At 42.8% G+C, this 17,107-nt stretch overlaps 1 protein-coding gene across 4 annotated transcripts in view; it reads left to right on the top strand.

Moving 5' to 3' along the window:
• RARB (retinoic acid receptor beta) overlaps positions 1 to 17,107 on the top strand; it is a 549,550-nt gene that overhangs the window by 411,786 nt on the left and 120,657 nt on the right. Inside the window, exon 1 of one of the 4 annotated variants that reach the window (XM_087824916.1) lies at positions 1,788 to 1,856. The exons of 1 other annotated variant lie outside the window; for it this stretch is intronic. Coding sequence is in view for 1 of the 3 variants with exons in the window: in XM_016198795.2 (XP_016054281.1) it covers positions 2,556 to 2,712 (157 nt within the window). In the remaining 2 variants the exon portion in view is untranslated. Of the gene's footprint in view, positions 1 to 1,787; positions 1,857 to 2,214; positions 2,713 to 17,107 lie in introns of those variants that run through there. 2 more of the 4 variants (XM_016198795.2, XM_016198796.2) reach the window with 2 other exon arrangements.

Below are 17,107 nucleotides of genomic sequence, written 5' to 3'. Positions count from 1 at the left end.
GAGCTTGCTGGACTGAAAATTGTTTTAATGTACTTTCATAAAGGGATCTTGAACTTGGTACGTGTGTGCTATGCATACTTTTCATGTTACACCCCAAGTGCCACTTAGCAACCCCACTAGACAGAGCAGCGTTTCAGTGTGGGGCGGGGTGCCCCCCAATGGGCTTTGTAAAAGCCTGGATGCCAGTGCACATCCCAGCACTGTCCACGGAAAGGAGATGGGAGCAGCATTCTTCCTCACCAGGGCCAAGGAGGCTGTCCACTTGCCTACCCTATTTTCTGGGAGAATTATAAGTAAATCTTGGAGAGGCAGTGGAAGAGGTAGGGTGTTTTAATTCCTCCCCAGAGCTCCCTTTCTTTGAAGGACAGACAGTTGCTCTCTTTAAGCAAAATGGCTGCAGGGTGGATTGGCTGTCCCCTTTAAAGCCCTCTGTCTGCCTGAGTTTATTTGTAAATACTGCATCTGTCCCTCTCAATGTTTTAAGACTTGGTTCAAAAGCTTCTCCTTCCTCTAGGTAGGGTCAGTGTAGGAAGTCCAAAAATAATTCTTTTCTCTTCAAGCTCTTCTAAATAAGTAGCCAGATTGGGGACAGGGGCTAGTGTTGGTGAAAATTGGCCCTTGGAAATACAAAACCCTCACACTTAACTAGTTTTCAAAACATGTATTTAATTTGGTGGTGGTGGTGATTGTGTGATGAGAGAGGCCACCAGTGTGCTATCGGGGTGCAAGGCTGTGGGAACAGCAAAGTAACTTCTGCATTACACTGCGATTCCAGAGAGCTGGGCTCTAGTTGTCATTCTGAGCTATATGACCTCAGGCAGGTCTCAGCTTCCCTGGGCTCTTATTTCCCTGGTTGAAAAATAAGAGGGTGAGGCCCTGGCCAAGTTCAGTTGGTTGGAGTGTCCTCTGGATATGCCAAGGTTGCGGGTTCAATCCCCAGTCAGGGCATGTACAAGAAGCAACCAACGAATGCATAAATAAGGGGAACAGCACATCAACGTTTTCCTCTCTCTCTCTCTAAAAAGTCAATAAATAAACTTAAAAAAAAAATAAGAGGATGACTCACAGCTAATGTTTATTCCAGGATATGTCCTAAGTGTCATAAAAGCACTATTTCTTTTTGTCCTCACAGCACCCCACTGAGGCGGGTGGTAGTATATCCCTATTTTACAGATGAGAAAACTGAGGCCGGGAGGTTAAATTCATGTCCCAGATCCCACAGCTGGTAAGTGACAGAACAGGCACTGGACTTGGGAATCTAGTTCCGTCTGACTCCCACACCCATGCTCCTGACCACTGTGTGCGATGTTGGCTCAGGTCAGGGCCTGAAATCCCGCCTGTCATTGTTTGCGTGTTCGGGGCGGGAGTCGCTAATTCCCGACCACTCCCTATGCTTGCCCATAGACTTGAGAGTTTTTACAAAGTCACCGAATCCAGAAAGCTGGCTTTTTCACTCCAGCGCCAGTGCAGCGCCTTCGGCCAGGGCTTGCAAAGGGGCATAAGAAGAAAAACACTATGAAATGGAAAGTTTCTCATCGCAAGGCTTCCCCGAGGGGTGGCTGTTCCCTATTCTACAGCTCAGGGCTTGCCTGCGCTTTTCCCGGAGTGGAAAAATACATGTTACAAGGCATTTAACAGACAGAGAGGCGCACAGAGGAATTTAAAGGGTGGGCTGGGGGCTGGGGGCTGGGGGCTGGGGGGAGAGGGGAGGGCGAGGGGGAGCGGGCGCGGGCGAGCTCGGCGGCTGCAAATAAAAAGGCGAAAAGGGGGAGAAGCCGGCGCCCAGCGTGAGCCGGGAGCGCCCTGCTGGCTCCTCCCCCGCTCGCTTTAAAAGCTCTTCTTGCATTGTTTTTAAGGTGAGAAATGGGAGAGAAAGAGGCGGCGGGCGGGCGCGGGGCGCGGGCGCGGCGCGGGGCGCGGGGCGCCGCCGGCTGCTGCGTCTGCGGGCTGCGGGGAGGGTCTAAGCGCTGTGAGAATCCTGGGAGTTGGTGATGTCAGACTCGTTGGGTCATTTGAAGGTTAGCAGCCCGGGAAGGGTTCACCGAAAGTTCACTCGCATATATTAGGCAATTCAATCTTTCATTCCGTGTGACAGAAGTAGTAGGAAGTGAGCTGTTCAGAGGCAGGAGGGTCTATTCTCTGCCCGAGGGGGGACCGGCACTCCCCCACGCGCGCCGTTCAGGACTGGGATGCGGAGGACGCGAGCGAGCCGCGCGGGGCCGGCCTGGGCGCCGTCGGGGTAGGACCCGGACTGCATTCGGAAGGCTTTTTGCAAGCACTGGCTTGGAAGGAGAACTTGGGATCTTTCTGGGAACCCCCGCCCCGGCTGGATTGGCCGAGCAAGCCTGGAAAATGGTAAATGATCATTTGGATCAATTACAGGCTTTTAGCTGGCTTGTCTGTCATAATTCATGATTCGGGGCTGGGAAAAAGACCAACAGCCTACGTGCCAAAAAAGGGGCAGAGTTTGATGGAGTTGGGTGGACTTTTCTATGCCATTTGCCTCCACACCTAGAGGATAAGCACTTTTGCAGACATTCGGTGCAGGGGAGATCATGTTTGACTGTATGGATGTTCTGTCAGTGAGTCCTGGGCAAATCCTGGATTTCTACACTGCGAGCCCGTCTTCCTGCATGCTCCAGGAGAAAGCTCTCAAAGCATGCTTCAGTGGATTGACCCAAACCGAATGGCAACATCGGCACACTGCTCAATGTAGGTTTATTTTTTCCCTTCTTCTACCAAGAAAAAAAAAATTAATTGTCTCTCTTGCATGCAATAAAGACATTGGAAACAAACTGCACTGGTAGCAAGACAAAGGATTTAATGATTTAATGCTGAAAGGGTGTGATATGCTGGCGTGTGCATATTGATCCCCTCTGCTGAAAATTTCCTGTTAGATGTTTTCTTCCCAAACAACCCCTCCGGACCCCTGCTCCCCTCCTTGCCAACCTTACAATCTCTTGAAAACAGTTTTAAAAATCTGCATGGACGGGGGGAAAAAGAGTAGAGGGTGACCACAGGACTTTGAAACATTCTTCAAGTGAGGCAGTTTGACACATTGTGCAGTTTTTACTGAGATGTATGCAGAGGGGAATTTAACTTTGCTGTTCTTTGGATTAGCTACCAGTTGTATATATCCCCCCACCCCTCCCCGTGTGTTTCAACAGTCCAAAGTAATTAAAATATGACATCTTCCTTGCAAGGAACTTAGCCTGATTAAGATGGCTTGCAGCTCCTGAAGTTCGTAAACCACCAGTTAAAGCTGCAGCCTCCAATGTTTTCCTTGCTAAGGAAAAGCAATATTTCTTAGCATTGACCCTGCTGCCACCTTTCCGAGTCACTTTGTTGCTCTAAGAAGTTGCTGTTTTGCTAGAAAACTACTGGCAATGATCACCCCTTGGGCTGAGCCATTCATTATTTTCCATATCTTGCAATTCAGTCAGGAACCTGGACATCGGTTATAGGAAAGGGAATAAAAGTGGGGTAGCCCAGCTTTTTAAAAAAATATTGACTATTTGGTTATCTGATGCTGACACGGTGCCGAGGCACGCATCTGGTCAACAGTAGCCTGGCTGCAGGCTTGAGAAATGACCAGAAGTCCCAGAAAATCCCACCTTCGGTGGCTGTAGTGGGAGCCTGCAGGATGCATCTTAGTCCTGACAGTGATTTAGATAAATGGCTCAGCTATCTATCAAAATGTTTTTAGTACTTTATTTGACAATTCATTGGAGCATTAGCCTGAAAATGACATTTTAAATCTTTGTTTTCAAAGAGGTCAAAGTTTAACTGGGAGAAATTGAGTTTTCCTAATAACATGGTGGCTTATCTAAAGAGAGAAGAAAGAGGAGAGGGGACAATGACAAGATTTAAATTGCCCTCTCTGAAACTTTTCTTAAGGATAAAGACTTGCTTCTTGGGCCAGGAAATCAACAGGTTTGCAGCTGAAAAATCAATAACCGTTTGATGCCAACAGTCTGGCTGGCTGACTTAATATTTCGTAGAGCCATAACCAGGGCAAAAAAGAATATCATTTTCAGAAGGCGTCTTAGTCTTCAACTGCTCCCCAAATGCCTTTTCTTTCCTGCTCCCTAGTTTCTTTGCAGAAACTTAGTGTTACAAAATAATTTTCGAACTCACTGATGGATCTTTTAGACCCGTCCTCTCTAGCAATTAAAACTGTGAACAATCTCACTTGGGATCTCAGGGAACTGGGACTCTCTCAAACTTTTTCTTGTAGGAGAAAGTTCCAATGAAACATTTTTTAAGAAGGGGGAAAAATGCTGAAGACCCTGGCATAAAGCTATTAGACCTAATAGAGCTTTTACAAGCAGGCATTCTCCCTTTTGTAATTAAGCCTCCAAACATGCCCATTAAGTTGTAGGAGTAGGGGAAAAAGCTTTGTTTGTTCTTGAGCAAGTTAAACAAGGGATTTGCCTTATCTAGGAAGAGGAGCGGTAAATGTGTCATTCGCCTAGGGCCAGTCGATAAGCAAGAAGTGTTGATAACAGCAAAGTTCAGCTAATCAAAGAAACTTGCATTAGGAAAAGTAAATAAAGACATTTGACAAAGGGATTTCAGAAATTCCAGTGTCTCATTTTTGTAAGCAGGGCAATTAGTGCTCATTGTGGCCAATTTCACAAGCGTTTGGATCCCACACCCTAACTTTAGGTTAAATGAATACAATATAAATATTGCTTATGCCCCATTCAGAGCTGCTTTCTCTCTCCCATAAACCTCTCTAAGACTGGTCAGTTTAGGTGTTCAAGTGATTAACTTTTTAAGCATAAATAAAAATTCTACCAAATGTCTGCCACGGGGTGTTTGGTCCAGAGGACGTAGCTAGTTAGGGCTTTTGAAATAAAAGCATATTAGGGCTACGTTTGTGTAAGTAAGAACATAAAAGCCACAACCTTTCCATTTTACTTAATGACTGTTTTGACGAGAAGCAGATCTGTTTGTGCTCTTAAGGCAGAGGAAACAGTGGGCAAGAAGGAAAAAAAAATTTGTACTAAATTCCAACCAAAACTATTTTCTGTTTTGAGATCCTACTGATTTTTTAATGGTGTGTGTGTGTGTGTGTGTGTGTGTGTGTAGGAATTAGAGTAACCCTTTGAACTCAAAAATACCAGAGGCTTTCTTTGAAAAGTGTTAGAATATTCTTTTTCTTAATTTTTAATTTTAAAGACAGAAAAATGATATGCCAACCAGCTGCTGTTGGAGTAGGGCCTGTGAATTGCTGGTTATAAAAATGTGAAGTCAGGATTAGTGGGCTACTAAGGGAATGTACTTTAAATAATACGATTTAAGACTGCCCCTGGAAGGTATGGAGTCTCTAAGTTTCTGTTCAGATGTCTCCTGGATTATCTTGGTTTTAGGCTGCTCCAGATGTTTTCAGCATTAATTGCTCAGTGGGCATAGGATAAATCCTAATATTTGTGGTCTAAATATAGTTGCTTTCAGTGAAATGAGTGTGACAATTTCTTGGCCCTTTTCCCTGTCTTCTCCCTACTCAACACATCAAAAGAAAAATGGGGAAAAAATTCTTTTTGAAACAGTATTTTGCCCATTAATGAGAAGAAATAAACTGGGGGTTTTTGTTTGTTGTTTTTTTTTTAAAACCCACAAAACTGTGGCTATGTGTGATTAAGGAACGAAAAAAAATCCCCTTCTCAGAGCCCTGGGACCTGAATTTTAAGTATTAAACAGTATCTAAATCCTCTCCTAGTGAGATATAAATTGGGGTCAAAGTGGCAAAATCAAAGATACCCTCTGAAAGAGAGACTAAATAAAGACTGACAGCCACCTTACGAATTGAATGGGGTTTTGAATAAATATTTCGGTGAAAAGGCTCAATTGTTTTTCTAAAGTAGGACATAATTTTCTGCTGCTCGGCCACATGACGGTGGTAAGTAATACCATCAGAACAGAAGAAAAGGGACTTTTGCTTAAATCTCAGAATGTGCAGGACAGGATCGGTTGAAAACAAGTGGAAGAGTCACAAAATTTTCTTCCCTGTATTAAAAAGGACATTTACTAAAATAAGTATTGTCAGTATCCAGATAACTTGGTGCTTTGGGTAGGGAGGTATTGATGGGCAACTTAGAAGAAGAAGTGCATGAGTTCAAATTTTATCACCAGTAAAGTATAGTTTCCAAAAGTAAAACAAAACAGTAGGAGCGGTAGATAAACTTTGCCTATGGAATTGATTTGAAAGCTCTAGTCAGTCTCCAGCCCAAATGCAAAGCCCTCGAATTGGAACAGGCCTTTTTTTTTTTTTTTTTTTTTTGTAGATAAATGATCAGGAAGAGAATTTCTGATAAGTTAGCTGTCCTGAATCAGTTTTCTTCTCATTTCTAGAAGCCTGGCTTTGGCCATATATCACCAATCAGTATTGTCATGAACTTTTCTTTACAGTATAAAAGTAAAAGAAAGTTCTTCTGGATATCAGATGTTTATAATTTACTTTCAGCATGTTAAGCCCCCGAGTTGGCTGAAAAGAAAAGGAAACCTTACGATTTTCTCCTTTATATAGTCCACAAGCATCAATAAAGGATTTCAGAAGGGAAATACATGATAAATGATAAAGGTGATAAATTCTGCTCTCGAGAAATTTATTATCTTTAAAGCAAAACAATTTTTTAAGGGCTTGAAATTTTTCGTTAGAAAGTAACTCTCTGGGAGGCAGATGGAGATGTAAACCAAGATGCAAAATATAAAACTTTTTTCAACTCGCACAGGACTTACTAGAAACAATACGTGCAGTGTTCAATTTAGAACATCTTATAAAGAATCTTCTATAGAGTTTGAGTTACATGTAACTGCCAATAAATTTATCCTTAAATGACATTTTTATACTTTGAATGTTCTAATATAAATTCAGTTAACTATCAATTAAATAGACCATTTCGGAAATGGGAGTTTTGATGAAGGTTAATCAGAAAAATCTTGGCTAAAAACCTTTCCAAAAGATATTAATGTGGAATCTTGCCTTTCAAATTATAGGGTAGTTATGGCAATCATATATCTCTGGCTCTCTAGAATAACCCACTTTCAAATATACTGCCACAGTTCCCACATAAATCATTGAAATATGCCAGATATTTCAATATTACGACATCTCCTAGGCTGCCCCTTGATCCCAGGAGTGGCACAGAAAGTCTTTGTTTGGATTCTATGGTCAATATAACTAGAGTGCTCACAGCTTAATTTTTACATTATTACTGAAGATCTCCTTGTGCTTCTGGGTCATTCTTCTGAACGTGAATTCTTTTGGGGCAATTCCTTTTGTGTAAATAGAAGACATCCCTTGCAAAATGCATTTGTGGATTGTGATCGTGGTTCTGACTCCATCGCCCGTGCGCGTGTGCTCGCGAGTGTGTGTGTGTGTTGGGAGTCAGGGAGGGGGTAGAATTATTAAATTGAATTACCGTGAACAAATCTGTATCAGTTTTTCTTCAGCTTCATCTTAAAAAGTTGGAATTGGGGGTGATGGAAAGAGGAGAGCAGAGTAAACTCGGGTTTCAGATTTATCAGTATTCTGTCTGTAAGTGTCTTGGCCTAAGTACCTCATGTTAAATAGGAGATGAGATAACCTGCCCCATCTGTAAGATCTAATAACACAACCTCATCAGTCAATATGTTGCCCTGAATTCTCCTCTTCCTTCCCAGCTTCCTTACTTCATAATCAAGAAGCATGATTCCTGCCCCATCCCATCCCCCTAAACCCTTTTAAATGAATTTCTTTTTTTTAAGTTGCAGAAGTTCTCTGTACCTAGGAAGCAATAGAGGGTGACTCTGCAGGCATTATGTTATTTATCCTGAGCTTTGGAGCTTCTTAGATGGGAATTCGAACAGGCGATGGAACTGCTGACTTGATTTTTCTCTGGCCTTGCAGGGTGGGGAGCTCAAAGGGGGCCATTCACTAAGATAAGACCCTTGGTCCCCAGCATGATAAGGCGGGGATAACAGGAGCTGACGTCAGCCAAGCGACTCAGGCTGGCCAAGCCTTTCCTCTCTGCAGGGCACAGGGACCCCAGGAGCCCCCAGGCCTCCCACAGCAGCTGCTGAAGTGAACCAGCTCAGGCTGGGAGAAGAAAGTTCATTTGAACAGGGGTGATCGTGGGTGACAGTGTCCCTCATTCCCAAAAGGAGGTTGCTCTAAACGGAACAAAGAATTATTTGGGCGGAAAGGAGTGATTTTAATAAAAACACTGAAGATTATAATGGCAGTTGGTATTTGTTTCGTGGCTGTCAACAGTTACCCTCCGATGTCTCATGAGACAGCCTATCCAGCAGCCACCAAATATTATAACCCATGAATCATGCCAGGTCTCCATATAGAGCAAAATGGGAGGGAGTTCACATTGTCAGAGTTAATCCCTGGGACTCCTGTTTACTTTTCTAAGTACCAAGCACCCACCCCCATCCGCATCATATGACAGCGTCGTCAAAGCCGTTTCATTAGGCACCAGCCCAGAAAACACTGGGCAGATTCTCCTCCCCTCTTTCCACCTTCCTTTTCTCTTAAGCGCTTTTTTTTTTTTTTTTTTTTTTTTACTTTCGTAAGCATATCCAATTGGTGGTTTGGAGAAGGAGAAATTAGAATAGAAGTGTCCTATTTTATTTTTTCAAGTTCATAGGTTGTCTTCAGTCTACTCCTTTCGTAAAGACTCCTTTTTTTTTTTTTTTTTTTTAAGTTTTAGTTTTGAATAGGAGTTAGTCTCCTAATTTGATAAGATTCAGTGAAATGTTTGTTGTTGTTTTTCATCAATTACTGTTCGCCAGGAGGATAAACATCTTACCAAGTCAGGAAAAAAAAATAGCTGAATTCAAAATACTACGATAGAAGTAAGGCAGATAGGACCAGTGCATCCGTTTACTGGGACGTGGTAGGGATCACATTTATCACAATTTTTCTCTGATTTACAGAGCAAATGAAGACCTCATAGAATAAATTCCTGTTCTCACAAATATTAAAGCTTTCAGGGCTACAGTACCTTTGTCTTGTCATCAAAGTCCATAATTATGAAAAGGCCGATGATCTCAAGGTCATTTCAGCTTCAAAAGATTTTTTAGGGTCTGGTCTATTGGAAAGCTTGGGGGTATAATTAACTAAAATGGAAATGGAGGCAAGCGAAATTTAGTTCCTGATGTTTTAATTTAGCTCAGTACTGCCATGTGTTATTGAAGAGAATTCTTAAAGGCAAACATAATTATTTCATTATGGGCCTCAGAATGCTTTCATTGGCTTTAATGACAAGAAGCTGTATAAAAAGGCATACATTTTAATTAGTTCTCCTTATATTTACATCAGATAAATAACAAATAATTGATGAAAAACAAGTCTTTGGAATGGATGATTTCACATAGTGCGCTGGTTACAGTTTAATGATGAAACATTTCTCTATTGCTTTGCATTTTAATTATCCAGACATTGCAGTGGTGGGGCCGGTGAGCTAAAATACCGTTGTTGCCATTTTATTACAAAAAAAAAAAATCATGATTAATGCCTATGAATAGGAAGCTGAGAAAGGTAGCTAGAACCACATCTCAGAGGAAGTAAATTGCCAGTCCCATTAATTTCACTACATTTGTTAGCACTTATTTGGATCACTTTTTATCTTTCACGCTTCATCTTTTAGGATTAAGACTGTCAAGGGTTTCACGTGCGTTTTTATGGCCACATCTCCTCCTAAGTACCTTTCTTTCTCTCTTGCTGCCCATCTTGAAGACTTGCCTAAAAGGACTTTGCCAAGTGTGCCCTGGAAATGCAGGGAGCCTTTCTCCATGGTTATAGGCCCACTTCCCCTTTGATTTTATATGAAAACCCATTTCACATGATTCATCCGTTTTGGTGTACAGAACACTAATTGTTATTATTGATTTTAAATTCCGTGACCATTACAAGTAACCCAGATGACTGGCAGATAAAGGGTAATAATCCATGGAGTTCTGGAACTGTTTCATGTTTGTCTGGAGTACTTTATGTGATCAATATTAACTGCCCCATTGAAACTAACTGCTGTATCAAATAACAGTCAATCAAATGAATGTACTTAGAGATTATTTATTGAAAGCTTTAATTGTTCACTGGGGCCCTGCTTATCAGAGGAAACAATAGGAACTCGAGATAGGATGAACAGGTTTGGCTTCTGGAGAGTTGGAAGATGCTGAGGAACAGGCATCTCTCTGATAATTGAGCGAGAGTTTCCAGAAACCCATGTTGGGCTTCCAGTGGGCAGACGTTGCAAATACTGTCACAGAGGTTGTCCTGTCACCTGTCCGCCGAGAGCTCTCTAGAGAAGGGGTAATGATTTCCTCGCCCTGTGAAAAGTTGTCACTCTCTGAGAGTTTTCCTGCCTCTCCCCTGCACTCCCACTCACATCCGTCACCCTCCCCTGCACCTCTCCACCTGTAGCCCCCTCCCTGCCTGATGGTCTGAGATAATGGAGATAGTCCGACTTGACACAGGATCGATTTCTACAGCTATGAAATGGGAATAATAATGTCTACACTGCAGGATTTGTGGAAAGATGAGAGATAAAGTAAATGAGGTTCCATTCTTGTCCTGAAAACACACATGCGCCATCACTGAGTAGCCCCTCTGCTCAGATTCCATAACACCTGTAGCTTATGTGCCTTGGCTAATAGTGAACAGGTTTTTTTCAGTCGGTCTCCCTCTTCCTCTGTGCAATGGTTCCTCTCTCTGCGGCTCATAACTTAAGTGATAGTCCTTCCCGTTTGTCACAGTTTGGATAGCACTGTGGTCCTGATTCAGCGCCATCCGTTCAGCCAAGCCCCCAGATTTAGTACAAATAGATTGACTTTTACAAGTGAGCATTGTCACCTTCGAAGTTGTCACAATACACATCGCCCAAGGATGCTGTCAGGGGCGCAGTACGTTTTTATTACTCGCTGATGGATTAGATCTTGCAGCGTTCCATTCAACAAAGGGCTCTTGGGTGTCTGCCATGTTCCAGGCTCCCTAATATGTTCTGTGGGGGACACCAGGATGAATGGCTCTCTCCCTGCTCTCCCAGGACTCCCAATGTATGGGACAAACTTGTGCATACAGTCCTTGTGATACAGCCCCTTTATTGCACAAACACAAGAATCTCCTCAGAGCTTTGAACCTGAGTTTCATTTTGGTAAGAATTAAAAACCACTGAGAACCACAGCTGGTGCGTAAGGTGAGGGATCAAGTGGGTGACACATTTTTGTCGCAAGGAGCAGGCTTGAAGTTTTCCGGTGTGTAGGCCTCATAGGTGATTTCTAAATGTAATTCACAGAGCAGAATTTTGGGCTTATCTTGAGCAACAGAATAAGTGCATACCTTCCAAACATGCTTCCTAAAGACTCTCATATGAATGTTTCTGGAGTGTTTGTTAAATAATGTTCTTTTGGGGTTGAGCCTGATTAGGTGAGGTTTTAAAACATCTCTTATTTCCTTATGATTGTTTCTGTGACATTTTGCTGTGTAACAAACTTCCCCAAAGCTTAGTGGCCTAACATCATTGTCTCATGATTCTGCGGATGGACCGGGCTCAGCTGGGCAGATCCTCTGTTCCACGTGCTGTCAGCTGAGGCCGCATCAGCCAGGCCTCAACTGGGCGGGAAGCCCCAGAATGTCCCCTCCCCTGGCTGGCAGCCGATGTTGTTGGTGCAGAGCTCAGCTGGGGCCGTCCACTGGAGTGGCTGCGTGTGTCTTGCTTCTCGCAGCATGGCACAGATCTTCCCAGAGGGAGCGTTCCTGGAGGGAGGAAGCGGAGCTCCCAGTCCTCTGAGCTGGCACAGAGTCCCTTTCATCATATTCTGTTGCTAAGCAGCCACGGGGCCAGGCCAGTTTCGGTGAGTCTAGGTCTCAGTGGGGGAGGGACAGAGAATGTGCAGCATCTTCAGTCCACCATCACAGTCATCACATATATGCCCCAGGGTAACAGAAATTACTGTCTTCTGACAATAGAGACTAAGTTGAGGCACAGTGGGATTTTAGTTTGGGGTGTGTGTTTTTTTGGCTGGTCAAATACTTAACAAAATTCTACTCTCATGACTGTATATACATTATTGTCAGTTAATCTTCACAAACAATTCTGTGAGGACAGAATGGTTAACCTCGTTTTACAGAAGAGGAAAATGAAGCTCAGAGAAGGTGAGCGACGTGACCGAAGTCACACAGCTCTGGAGCTGGGTTAAATCCCAGGAAGCTCTCGCCACGCTCCACGTGCAGTTACTCACCGAGGGGTCATCAGCTTCCGCTGTCATCTCTGCCAGCTGAGTGAAGAATTCCTGAAACACTTTTTATGCCCTAATAATGCCAAGAAAGGACCACAGCGTGTTTTGATTTGGGGGCAATGCAGAAAGGAGAGAGAGAAAGAACTGTAACTCCCATAATTCCCTCTGATGACCTTATCTCTCTAATAGAAGCTCCAGCCTTTTAAATTGTACAAGAACCTCTGAAGCTGTTTGGCTTTGTTGTCCTTATTTTTGCCTCCTGTTTGTTGCTGAAGTCTGTGCTGGCCTAGCCCTACGGCTCACTGGCGTTGGGTCAGGCTTAGTGTTGTATTCATCAGGAAATCAGGAGAGTGAGAGATGAGAAATAAAGGGTTCATGTTACCCTGGCTCACTCGTAACCCTCATCTAGAAATGGGTACCAGTGGTTCCTACTAGCTGGTGTCTCTTAGTTAAGCAGCACAATTGTGTCTTCTACCACTTTAAAAAAGGGAGGCAACTTCCTAAGAGGCGATGGAGTTGAATCAGTATTTTAGTATTTGCCTCCTATTTTAAGTGTCTGTTTTGTTTAGAGTGCCCCAAATCCAAGAAAACTATTACTATTTCATGAAGTTTACATTAATAATAATGAAGTTAGCCTCTTGCATAATGCTTTTATTTTGGTGATTTTAAATGCATATATTGTTTGGGATTTTTATGTGCCATATTCTACCTGTTCCTTTTGTTTTTGTTTGAAATCTAATTTTGAATTCTGTATTTTGAGGAAGTAGAGAGACAGACGACTTGAAGTGACTTACTAAAGGTCATGTAGTGGGTTGTAGATGGAAGTAGATCTAAATCTAGAAGGTGCTGCTATGTGCTACAGTGTGTCCAGCATGGTGGCCTGCAGTGGCATACAGTGGAGCTGGGCGCCCTTCATGCTGTGCCTCTGCTGTGGGAGCTGGAGCTCTGAGTTGCCTCAGTGTTTTCATCCATAGAATGGATCCATAATGCTTGCCTCGCAAGCTTATCATAGACTTAAATAAGAAAAGATGTATTTAAAGGACCTGATATATAAGACTCAGTAAGAGATTTTTCCCCCCAATACTTTATTATGAAAAACTTTTTAAATGCAAAAAAGTTGAAAGAATCCTATAGGGAACCCCAGATACTCTCACCATCTATCGTTAAAGTTAACAGGTTTGTTTTCTACCCATTTCTCCGTGTGTGTGTGTGGGGGGGGGGAGGCTGTTTTATTGGTTGGGGTCCCTTACTCACCTGGGAAGTCTTTGAGGTTAGATCATGTGCCCTTTACTTCTGCTTTTCCGAGGCAAGTGGAGTATTTGTACCTACCTGGTCAGTACTCAGTTTACTCTGGTTGAGTCATGGGCATGTTCAAGCATATCACCACTTACTCTACTGGGTATTAGCCTGTCCAGTTGAACTTTCTAGAGTGATGGAAATCCTCTGTAATTCTGGGTTGTCCAATACGGTAGTTGCTGGCCACGTGTGGTTCTTGAGCACTTGAGATGTGGCCAAATGTCTGAGGAACTAAATTTTTAATTTTATTTCATTTCAGTCTGTTTAGCTCTAGGTAGCCACATGTGGCTAGTGGCTACCATATGGAACAATGCAGCCCTATCTACGTCAGCTGTTAATATTTTTTAAATAGTTGTTCATTCTCTAGTTCCCTTTTCCTCCATTCTTCTTTCCTGTTGCCATTACGGAGGCCTAATTATCTCTTTATGTAGCTGGTAAATAGACTGGGGGGAATGTAAACAGAAAGCTGCGGGATGGTGATTTCAGTCATTGTTTAACTTGCTTTCCTTCTGGGTGGAACTGTTTTTCCTGGGGCCTGGCAAATACTTAGCACATATTTTGCTAGCACTTGCTTTGCCAACACTTATTTTGCGGAACTGAACCAAGATTTGCACAGGATCCCAGTGGGCTGGGCTTAATCCTGTTCTTTGTAGCAATCCTATCAGGGTGGCATACCTTTTCTAGCCCTGTGCTCCACTCCTGCTTGGTTTTCAAATGGACACAGAGTATCTTCCAACATTTTTTCAGCTGCTTTCAACTTAAACTTCAGAGAAGCAGACAAAAACAAGCTGTACTCTATGGAAGCCTCAGTGTGCATTCTAGAAAATTCCATGCTCTTTCTCCCACAGTGCCCTCTCCTGCTCATACATATGTGCTCTGCTTTGTAACCGAGTGCCTGGCACACAGTAGGTGTTCAAGAAAGATACTGAAAGTAATTCAGTGACAACAAACTTAAAATTGAGAACATAACAAGTGGTGTCAGTTTTTGTTTATTTGCGTGTTTGTGGATGACTCAAAACACCTAAAGCAAACTTGAGGGCGCTATCAAAACTTAGGAGGTTCGAGTTGGCAGTTTTGGAAGCTCTTATAAATGTATTAGCTGGAAAATGGGCCTGAAGATACAAGAGTGGAATATTTCCCTGAGCTTCTGGCACTTACTTTGATTCCCTAGGAGTAGATTTTTTAATTGTGTTTCAATTAACCAACATATTGCTGCTCCTCCCTACCCCACCCCACTGTTTTTTTTCTGCCCATCCCTAGAAATGGTGTGAAGAAAGTAAATAGAAATAGTACCAAATTAAGAGGAACTGTAAAAATATATATTTTCACTGATTTTCAGAGAGAGAGGAAGGGACAGGGAGAGAGAGAAACATTGGCTGCCTCCCGCACGCCCCCCCCCCAACCCCCACGCATGTGCCCTGACCGGAATCGAACCAGCAACCCTTCGGTGCACTGGACGGTGCCCAACCACACTGGCTAGGACAACAGGAACTTTTGATTTTGTGTTTTCCCCCCTGAATGTTTGCAAGCTGTAATTTTTTTTTAATGAAATAGTCACTGTCATCCTCATAATTAATATTAAACGCTTATTATCTGCCAAGTGCACAAAATGGCTTATGTCATCTAAACGTCACAGCCCCCTGAAGAGGAGGCGCAGTTATTTCTCAACTCTGCCGATGAGAATTCCCAGGCACAGAGCGGGTCAGGTACCCACTTCAGATCTCTTGAATAGGAGAAAGTGAGGTGGAAGCTCCCCGCCCAGCTTTGCATAATGTGGGTTCCCATCCCTCTGCCAACTATGCAAAGTACCCTCCTGTTTTCTTTGTGGGGAGGGGGAATGAGGAAGGTTGGAAGCCTCAGAACCCACAGAATAATAAAAGGGTTTCCAAGTGAAAGCTGGAAACAATACATTTTTTTAACAAAATGGGCAGTTACTCTAATTGCTTTGCCCCTACTGTTCAATTCCTTTTTATGTCCTAATTCATTAAATTATGTGCACACACAGGCTTATTATTTACAGATGTATGCACTTTTAACTGGCTCATATGAAACAGATGTTTCACGAAAGGTAACAGAGAGCAAGTGATCTAAACCCTCCTTAGTGGGTATCAAGTGAGTATTATGGCTCATTACCTGCAGGTCTTTTGCTATTATTTTGAGTTGCAATGTCCAGTGTGGGGAGGCTAATTCAATCTGTCCCCTGGAGGAACAAATTAAAAACAACGACCCTATAAGGAGACAGCTGCATTTCAAAATAAAATGTGTGCAGGTGATAGGCAGGTGGTGTTCACATGTGGGCTCAGGTGGATATGAGTGAGTTTTAGAAGCAATTTGAGAAAAAAATACCATTAGATTACAGTTGATATTTTTATTTTTTAAGGGCCTTGTTCCATGATGTTTTAATCATTACAGTCTTTGAATTTATAGCCAAGCAATTATCATGCTCTTTTTTTATTTATCTAGAATGTCTTAATTCTTGATTTTTTGATGGAATTATCCCATTGCTCTTGTATCTGGCAGAGATGCATGTTAAGCTTGGACAGTGCATGTGGTGTCAAATTATTATCTACCAGGTTCTGGAAGAGTTGAGGTGGGCCCTCACCACAAGTTCTTCATGGCTCCACAATAAATAATCTTAAGTTAATAATAACAATAGAATTAATTTCAGTTATCTATTGCTACCTAACAGACCAACCCGGTACTTAGTGGCTTAAAACTTTCAAGGTTCCATCTCTCTTGAGGTCTTTCATGCGGCTGCAGTGAGATGGTGCTGGGGCTCTACTCACCTGAGAGACTGACTAGGCTGGATGCTCAACATGGGTCTCCATTCACATGTCTAGTTCCTCAGCTGAGATCCATGGAACAGCTGGACGCTGCCTGAGCATCTCTGTCTCCACATGGCCTCCTCTTGTGATGTGGGCTTCCTTACAGCATGGTGGTCCCAGGGCCCTTTACATGGCTTCCCCCAGAATAAGCATTACAGAGAAACCCAGATGGAAGCTGTAGGGCTCCTTATGGTCTAGCCTCATGTGTAACACAGAGTTGCCCTCGCCACATTCTGTTAATCAAAAGGAAATCACAGTAGCAGCTCAGTTTCGAGGGTAAAGGCCCACACGATGGTGTGGATTCCTAGAGGTATGGTTCATTGAGCAGGCTGTCTTCAGAGCCCAGATACCATGCTAACAAGCTATAGGAATAAATGCACTCAAAACAAGGTAACATGGCCTAATAAAAATAAACAAGGACCAATTCAGATTGCCAACTGGGTGGCATATGTCAGTGGACAATTACGTCATTACTTTTTTCAGAAAATTGGGGAGCACTAGTAATCACCCCTCAAAGTCATAGTGAGATTTATTATTTTTGAATTCTCAGGAGTTCTCTAACCAAACAAACAAAAGTTGGAGAAAAAAGATGGTTGAAATTGTGTCATTTTGCACATTGAAAGCTGGAAACCATCACACTGAAATATAAAGTGGGATGTGAAATATTAAGTGGCATATCAGGTTTATTGCATGTATGACCATGAGAGTGCATTTTATTTTGTCTTATGGAGCTCTAAAAAATCCATGTAATGGAT

This window comes from Miniopterus natalensis, chromosome 15, assembly GCF_054644295.1.
Source record: "Miniopterus natalensis isolate mMinNat1 chromosome 15, mMinNat1.hap1, whole genome shotgun sequence".
In the NCBI taxonomy this organism is placed as follows: Eukaryota; Metazoa; Chordata; class Mammalia; order Chiroptera; family Miniopteridae; genus Miniopterus; species Miniopterus natalensis.
This window is presented reverse-complemented; position numbering and strand designations above follow the sequence as displayed.